General features: G+C 40.2%; 1 protein-coding gene across 1 annotated transcript in view; it reads right to left on the bottom strand.

Annotated features, from left to right (window-relative positions):
• Positions 1-2667: 2667 nt before the first annotated feature.
• Positions 2668-9487, bottom strand: part of MTMR7 (myotubularin related protein 7) — an 89293-nt gene continuing 82473 nt past the window's right edge. The window contains exons 11-14 of the mRNA XM_084879237.1: positions 9187-9387; positions 7504-7644; positions 5616-5742; positions 2668-3575 (exon numbers count right to left, since the gene is read on the bottom strand). Coding sequence (XP_084735363.1) covers positions 3213-3575; positions 5616-5742; positions 7504-7644; positions 9187-9387 — 832 coding nt within the window. The 3' untranslated portion in view covers positions 2668-3212. The remainder of the gene's footprint in view (positions 3576-5615; positions 5743-7503; positions 7645-9186; positions 9388-9487) is intronic.

Here is a 9487-nt window from a genome sequence, read left to right as displayed (position 1 = left end):
GCTGTTTATATATTGTTGTTTTATTATTAAAACTAAAGATGCATTTAAGAAGCAATACAGGTAAATATTTCACCTAACAGAAGAATATTGTCTTTCATTTAAATTGGTCCAACATAAACTTTCATGCAAAGTTTTTTTTAATATGTTTTATTGATTTTTCACAGAGAGGAAGAGAAAGGGACAGAGTTAGAAACATTGATGAGAGAGAAACATTGATCAGCTACCTCCTGCACAGCTTCTACTGGGGATGTGCCCGCAACCAAGGTACTACATTCCCTTGATAGGAATCGAACTTGGGACCTTTCAGTCTGCAGGCTGACGCTTTACCACTGAGCCAAACCGGTTTCAGCTCATGTAAATGTTTTAATAGAAGTATGTGATGTGGTTGGATAAGAATAGGCTGTCTAAATTACTAATGTTAAAGTTAAAAACAATTTTTTGTTAAATAGTAAAACTGGACCTAATTAGAAAGTGTAATTTTCTGACGTTTACTATGAGTTAGCTTTTCATAAGAGAAAAACTATAATAATAAATTAAATGAATAATTTTAGGAGGTTGAATTTATAGTTACTTTAATTGAATTTTTCATTTTCCTTGTACTATGTTCAGCAGTTTGCCTCTATTCCATATTACAGGATGAACACATTTAATGGGTAGCTGTAAAAGCTAATGAGAAAACTGTCAACTGTATACCCGAGGCTTAGTAAATAGTACCTAAATGACAAAACAACCTGATGCATACTTTGTTTAAAATGCATCCCCAGTATGCTTATCATTTCAAACATCAGCATATAGTATAGTTTGTCTTTTCTTCATTTTTTCTGTTCACCCAGGAAATGTGTTTGGCAATAGAATTTTAAGAACAAAATTACGTTCTTAGACTTGAAATATATTTAATATTTGGTCTGTGTTATGGCTAGTATTCACGTGGACTTTGGATAAAGAAATTACCTTTCACTAATTGCCTATCTTTCGTGCACTGTGCTAAGGGTGTGCCGATTGATCTTCAAAATGAGCAGAGGAGAAAGGTATAACAACTGTGGATTTACTGGTGAGTGAGGTAACGAGATTATGGCGGAGTCTTTGAGGTATTCAGAAACCTTTCCTATTGTCCCAACCCCTAGAGCTTCAGTTTTCCCTGCGGCGGTTGATCCACACTGTCTTGGTAACAAAGGCATAGTGGTACCAGTCTTTTGCCAACAGGTAAGACATGGTTTAAGTGCTTATCTAAAGCAAAAAAATTTTTACATAGACTCTTCAACCACATAAGTAATTCATCATAATATATTTGTTCTCTTTTGTTACTGTTATTCCTCACCTGAGGATATTTTCCATTGATATTTTAAAGAGTGGAAGAGAGAGGGAAAGACAGAAATATTGATTAGTTGCCTCCTTCACACGCCCTGACCAGGGTGGAGCCTGCAACCAAGGTATGTGCCCTTGACCGGAATCAAACCCGGGACCCTTTGGCCCACAGGCCAACTCTGTCCACTGAGCCAAACCAGCTAGGTCGTATATGTTTGTTCTTTAAACTTAAAACTATTCTAGTTTTATTCTAAACCAGTTAACATAGCTTGGTTTCTCCTTCCAAAATTAATGCATTGGATAATCTCCTTACAACCCAGTTATTCAAAAGAGTTTAACCATCATGTCAGCATTTAAAACACAGACACAGGCTATATAAGTCTTCCAGGATGGAAAAAGTCTGCATTTGAGTATGCCTTTGTGAATTTTGTTTCTGTTACTGCAGTAGGAATTAAGTGACTCTTTTTGTAACTTAATAGCTATACTATTTTCTTCCTATATTTATCTCTGTCCAACAAGGCAACTTTTTTTTTTATTAGCTGTTTCTTCAGATCAGAAGTTTAGGTCTCCCAGGAAAGTCCCATTTCAACGGTCAGGGGAATGATTCTGCTTCAAATGTGCATTTCAGTAAAAACAAGCTTTGCACAACTAATCCAGCAGTCAGAGGTGGAACAGTGTAATTTAAAACAAGTTAACCACATAGTTTCCGAAGTGGCAGAACTTACACCATTGGTTAGGTGGGAATAACCAAATTCTCTAGTTCTTAATTGGGATTTTTCCTCATTGAAATATTGCCCGGCTGGCATGGATCAGTGGTTGGTTGAGTGTCAGTCAGTCTATGAACCAGGAGGTCATGGTTCGATTCCTAGTCAGGGCACATGCCCGGGTTGCAGGCTCGGTCCCCAGTGTGGGGCATGCAGGAGGCAGCTGATTCATGATTCTCGAGATCTCATCAATGATGTTTCTACCTCTCACTCCCTCTCCCTCTCTGAAATCAATAAAACTATATATTTTAAAAGAATTACCTACTAACTTTACACTGCTACACTTCAGTGGTGGTTGATCCACACTGTCTTGATAATAGTGTTTCTGGACTAGTAATCGGAACTTGTCGATAAGAAAGCTAATATGATCTGAATTCATATTCACTAACAAGAGAGTAAATGTTGCTTCTACTTTATTAGGACCCGTGTTAGAGGGAAAAGTGAGTTATAAGTGTTAGCATTTTTTAAAAGATTAGGAGAAATAAGATATTAAAAAAAAAAAAGGCAACAAAATTATAACAATTCAAAAAATATTATCTAAGGAAAAGTTAGCGTGATCATGAAACCTGAAAGCTAAGCTGAAGCAATTACAAAGCTCTTCAGTTATACAAAATAGATTTATTATTAATCAAAAGGTTACAGCTCAACACTGCCCTCTGTTAGAAGTATTTATGACTGGCAGGAAGGATGATATGTCAAATGTCTTATGAAATAAAATATGCATCAGGAAATAAAGTGGGGAAAAATGAAGATGACAGATGTGCAGGCAAAGGGTCAGAGCACTTTTTGAGCTGAGCGGATGCATGCTGTGACCAGGAAGGTTTATGTAGATAACCTTAGAGGTCATTCATTGTTCTGTAGTGAATAAAAACATTCATAGACTAGAATGATTTTTTGAAATGGGATAATATCCTTAATATTTATTTGACACACACACACACACAAAAAATGTCTACTTCCTGTTCTTCAACAGCTAAGGAAACTACGAGTTGGACTTCCCCCAACCCTTCATCGCTCTATTTTATAACTATCGATTACACGTACCGTTTCTTGAGTTACTTTTTATCTTAAATTGCACTGTTCCCTTATTTTGGAAGGTGTTTCTTGCCGTCCTTTATGTCGGAACTCCTGAACTCGGAAGCTTCAGGCCATTAGAAACACGGCCTCGTCCGAGTCCCGGTCCTTGGCGCTGTCCTCGCTGGGCGCGCACTCGCCTCCACTGGGAGAGCGGCAGCTCAGGTCCTCCACACCGGACTCCTGGTCGCTGTTGGCGGACAGGTCTGGGTCTGAGCTTTTCAGGTTGTCCTGGGTGAGGATCAACGCGGAGTCCTCGTCGCCCTGGGAGGGGCTCCTGGAGGGGAAGGACTTCATGTTCCCGCTGTAGTCCTGGGGGGTGTTGGCCGCGCTGTTGTCCGAGGTGGGAAACCCCGAGTGTTTGCTGGGCTCACTTGGCTTGCTCTTCACTTTGGAGCAGTTTAACTGGACTTTTTGAATTTTTTCCAGCCTCTGAAAAGGAAATAATTTCAGGGATAATCATAAATAATCTTTTTTACATATGCATGCCTTTAGTAATCATTACCTTCCCGCTGAGTTTAATGTTAAGAACAGGGGATTTATGTCTTGGGTTCAAAGATGCAGTATGACTCTGGACAAAATAATTGGGTCCTGTGAGGCTTGGTTTCTTCATCTGTAATATAAGGATGGTAATACCTGCCTCAGCATTGTTTTCTATAAAATGCAAAGGCAGTAACGGGAAAGCACCTGGTAGTCAGTAGTCATCCTTCTTTCTATCCCTATATGCCACATTTTGTTTACCCATTGACCAGATGATGGACATTTGGATTGTTTGGAATGCACTTTACTAGTCTTCATCCTATGATCTCAGTGAGGATGAGATTCATTCAGAAAGCATTCATATTAAGTTACCGGTATGTGTCAAAGTACTGAACAGGCAGTCCTTGGGTTAAGTAGGACTCAACGTATGTCATTTCATGGTTACATCACCATCTCCCATTTATTTATTTTTTAAAAAGTGCCGTCATTTCGACATATATATATATATATATATATATATATATATATATATATATATATATATTTTCTTTATTTTTTTAATATATTTTATTGATTTTGTACAGTGAGGAAGGGAGAGAGATAGAGTTAGAAACATCGATGAGAGAGACATCGATCAGCTGCCTCTTGCACACCCCCTACTGGGGATATGCCCGCAACCAAGGTACATGCCCTTGACGGGAATCGAACCTGGGACCTTTCAGTCCCCAAGCCGACGCTCTATCCATTGAGCCAAACCGGTTTCGGCTGTTCTTTTTTTATTTACCACAAGTAAAGGTCATGAATTATCTTTTAAATTTTTTTTTTTTTAACTCTTTCACTTCATTACTGCTGTATGTGCTCCATGTGAGTGATGTAGGTGCTAATGGAGATGGGTTCCAATTTAAGGCGAAAATCGCCTATGTCTTGCTATAGGAGCGGATCTCTGATGTAACCCAAGGACCTACTGTACTAGGCGGTACAGATCCAGCTATAGGGAATTTTGTGTAGAGGCAGAGTTCCTGTAATGTGGGAATTTAGAAGATGAGGAAATTATTTCAGAGGGCAGGGTGCTGCGGTTGGACTCTACCTGTTAGAGGGAAGAGATCAGAGGAAGCTTCAGGGAGGAGGGAGCATGCACAGGACTGAAGGAATTCAACGTAGACGTGATGGTGAGAGCATTCTGGCAGGAGGAACAGTGAGTAGGTGTCAGTTATGTGTAAGAAGCTGTGTGTAAGAGAATGGTTACATTAGAGCAAGGGGAGTAGAGGAGAATTAAGTGTAAAGTTAGGTTAGACTGGAGTGGGAAAATCCCTTGTGTAAGGCAAAGGAAGTCTGTTATAAGGAAAAAAGAGTGAGAGGTTTTAATTACAGTGCTTTTAGAGAGTTAAGTAATTTTTATTAGTATTTTAATAAAAAGAATACTAAAATAGATTAATTGGATCATCAGCTTTTCATAAAGCTTAGATATCTTTGGGAAGAGTAGATAAAACTGACCCAGTGATGACATGAGTGGACTTTGAATGGCAAAGCTTTTATCACAACTCCGAAATTCTAACTTGTGCCTCATGTGTTCTTAATAATTCAAGGTCTCTCCACCCTATGACAAGTCTCAGGACACTCTAAACATTCTCCATCAGAATCTCTAGGCTCAGAACCCTGGCACCAGGATTTTTTTTATCACATTAAGTACTAGGAATTAAGTCTCCAGAAATAATTCATTTCAGTGCTTCCAAATAACAGCAACAAAAATCCTGACCTGTTGCAGGAACAGCAGAGTAGTTAGCACACTGTGGAAGTGAGCCTCAAACCAGATGTCTGAGTGTATTCAGTGCTGCTGAAGTTTGGGTTCGTTTTTCTGGGTGCTCACGGGGGGTCAGGAGGGGTTGTGTTTCAGGTTACCCACTGGCTAAAACGCAATGTGTGGCTGCACTTCACATATCCTGAGTCCTGAACAGGCTTCCATGGAGCAATGGTTAGGGAAGTGTGCCTCACCTCCTCTAGGGCCTCGAGCTCTTCCTCCAACTGCTGCGTCTCCTCCTTCACCGCCATGAGGTAGTCGGTGACCGACTGGCGGGGCTGCAGCCCCTTCTCAAAACGGTTGTACATGCCACTCCAGAACCTGGAAGGGACAGCAGAGCTCCATGAGGCAACCATGTCAAACTGAATTCACAGGCGCAAGGCCTCTGGGGATCTCCCTTCCCCCAGTCCCACAGCCCTGATAATCACCAAGTGCAAGTTCTGGGCTCAAGAAGCCATGTAAGGTAATCATTTCATGTTGATATTTTCCTTTTGGGGGATCAGTGAACTTTCTTGGACAGAATAAATTCATGAGTTTTATATATGGTATTGAGTTAGAAGGCCTATAATTTTATAAGATAGATTGAAGTACCACATGTTACTATTTTCTCTCTTTTTTTCTAGTTTTTGGTTTAAGAAAATGGCTCTGTTTTGAAGTAAACTTGGATAAAGTAGAGCCTTGTAAGTTTGAGGATTTAGCTTGTCTTATCATAACCACCAAAAATTTGCATTTGCGATATATATTTCCCCTTTTTATCCTACACAACTGTGAAAACTGGAATGCCAGTGAGAATCAGGGATATCGTGGGTCTACCCTGTTTCCCCGAAAATAAAACAGTGTCTTATATTAATTTTTGCTCCCAAAGATGCGCTAGGTCTTATTTTCAGGGGATGTCTTATTTTTCCATGAAGAAGAATACGGTACACATTTATTGCTAAAGGAAAATAAAGGAAATTTATTACCTGTATACGGTACGGTAGTACGGTAGTTGTCAACACAAACCAGACAAACTGTGAATCCTACAGTATCAAGAATTTACTCATTTATTCAATGACAATCATGTCATCATCTTCTGGAACATCATCATAACAATCCAATTCCTGAATTTCCTGGTGAGTTTCTTGTGACTCCATTTCTTTCAGAGTCAGTGGACCAAATCTCTCATGTTTAGCCTAGGGGGGCCTTATTTTTGGGGGGATGCCTTATATTTCACTCAGAAGGAAACCTGTAAGTAGGTTTTATTTTCAGAGGATGTCTTATTTTTGGGGAAACACTGTACTTTTTACTTAGAAAAGCACTTTGAGGGCAGAGACAGGGTCATTCATTGTTTTATCCACAGTTCCTATAACAGGGCTTGATCCTCAGTCATTCATTTGCTGACTGGCTGTAAATAAACTAATTGATTTCAGTGTGTCAGCAGCCCTCAAAACTGTTTTACACAAAAACATGGAGGCAATTCTTTGTGATAGAGTTAATGTTCTGCTCTAAAATTCTGGGGTAATGATGAGCTTGAAATAACTAAGAACAAAAACTAATCAAGGAATGAAAATATAGAGGGGAAAAAGCTGAGTGTTGGGTGTGGAGAGGGAGAAGGAATGGTTTCTCCTTCTATCTGGATTGTGCTGACCCCTGAGTCATCCTGAACCGTACAAGCCTAGCCAAGAAGCAAAGGACAAACTATAACATACATGCCACCCTTCTCTCACCCCAAAGCAGTCAATTCAGCAGAGAAAAAAGGTAAACTACGTTGTGAGTCTACATTTAACTACAAGACACTTGGCTTATTCCATCCATCTTTCCTTTCTCCCCAATCCCGCCTTTCACTTTAAATTAGAACTTACATTTCTAAGGTATCATTATTACCGAACATGAACTTCTAAGATAACTTCCTATTTAGGGGGAAGTCGAGGGAGAGGAGACACTGGCAAAAAACCAGGTCAGATATGAAAACATCCTCTGTTGTATTTTGTGTCCAGAGAAGCCTTACAGCTCAGTGTTTCATACCCTTTGGCCTGCAGTATTAACAGTGCCAGCAGCTCTGAGCCATAACCCTTCCTAGTCGGGTCCCAGGGGTTCACCTACTTGTACATGAAGTTGCATGGCGCGGTGGGGAGACGAAGGATCCCCTGGGTCTGACTGTGATCAGCTCTGAAGAGAGGATTCGTGTAGTCAGCCCGATTCTTCCACAGGTGGGCCCATAACGAGTATGTTCTTTCCTGGATTCTGTTGTAAAGAAAATCAGCTTGAAAATGCCCTATTTTTGTTGGTTCTTTTATTTGAGAGAAACATCAGTTCCACTACTTCATGCATTCGGTGCTTGTATGTGCCCTGACTGGGTGTCAAACCCACAAGTTTGGCATATCGAGACGATGCTCTAACCAACTGAGCTACCTGGCCAGGGCTATCTTGATGCTTATAAATAGTAGACTGTGCCATAATAATAAAAGCATAATATGCTAATTAGACTGGATGTCCTTCCAGATGGAGCCCATGCTGTAAGGGAAGCCGTACTGGCAGCCTGGGGAAGGAAGGCCTACTCTTGCGTGAATTTCGTGCATTGGGCCTGTAGTGTAATAATAAAAGCCTAATATGCTAAGTGTCTGGTTGGCCATTCAACCAATCAAAGTGCAATATGCTAATGATAGGCTAAGGCCACTCAACCGCCCACTATGACATTCACTGGCTACCAGAGGCCAGATACTCCGACAGGTAGATTAGCTTGCTGCTGGGGTCTGGCCAATCGGGACTGGGCGAGATGGGTGGGACATACCCGTCTCTCAGTCCCTCCCTGGCCCAGATTGTGCACCGGTGGGGTCCCTTGGCCTAGCTTGGGCCCTCTCACAATCCGGGCAGAGGAATCCTCACCCCTGAGTGCACGGATTTTTATACAGTACAGGGAAATTTACACTTCGTTTTCATGGCGTAGCAGAGCACTAATCTCAGCTCCTCTGCTCTCTGTACTCAGTGTAAAATAAAACTGCTAGGTATTTTTTTTTTTTTTTTACCCTAGTCAGACTTTTATTCTTTGCCAGGTATTATTTAAATGCTTCTAAAGTGGCTAGTCTGTCACAGCAAAGCACAGAACTGTCCAGGAACACAGCAAGCTTGAAGGGCACAGTCTGCTGCTTCCAAATACCATCGACCAGTAAGCACACTTGAAATTCCCTGCAGAAGCTAACTAGCATCCACAAGAAAACGTCATTTTCTTTCTGTTCAGTCCATTTTATGTGAACAGACCATTTCCAAAATTAAATCTGATATTATATAGACCACAGTTAAAATCATTTTAACTTTATGAGAATTTCAAACATTTTCTCTCACTTGTAGTTCATAAATCACTTTGCTGTTTTTAAATTTTCTACTTTACAACTTATTTAAAGTTTACATTTCATCTATTTTTTCCCCCTCCGGATAGGACAATACAGTTTTAGCCTAGAGTTTCAAGTTTGCTTTCCCAGATATATTTACAGTCCGTATGTAATTATATCTACCAAGGAGGTCTGTTTCCTTTTAAATGCAAAAATCACGTTCTTTGACTCTAGGAAGCTTCCTTTCAGTGTTGTGTGCCAGGTCTGCCAGGAAGAAGCCGGGGGAAATGAACTTGTACCTACCTGTGTCGGATGATTCATCTATGAAGTGTTGTTATGTCAGGAATAAGGAAAGAGCTTGAATCTGTCAGTTTAGGTGTGTGGCTAAAACGGTCTTCCACATTATGAAAGGGTATCTGCAATTCTCAGTCACAAAACTAAATACCAAAACACTTACTTGAGTTCTCGTCTCTCCTTTTGACTGTTACATAGGAAGTTTCCAAACTGGCAGGAATATATGTGATGCTGAATGTGAATCAGAAACCGCTCATTGAACTCAAATGCACAGGGAAATTGTTCCATTAACTGCCACACACACTCGATGAACTGGTCAATAACTGGAGAGATTTCTTTGGGATCACCGTCTAGATTGCCATATCTATAAAATAAAGTATTAGAACATTTTTATAGCCAGTTATTTTGTTTGCTTTTTAAATTAGAAGCTATAATATAAATACAAAAACAACCATAAAAGCAAC

The sequence above is a fragment of the Pipistrellus hanaki genome (genome assembly GCF_964339955.1).
Source record: "Pipistrellus hanaki genome assembly, chromosome: 3".
Taxonomy (NCBI): Eukaryota; Metazoa; Chordata; class Mammalia; order Chiroptera; family Vespertilionidae; genus Pipistrellus; species Pipistrellus hanaki.
This window is presented reverse-complemented; position numbering and strand designations above follow the sequence as displayed.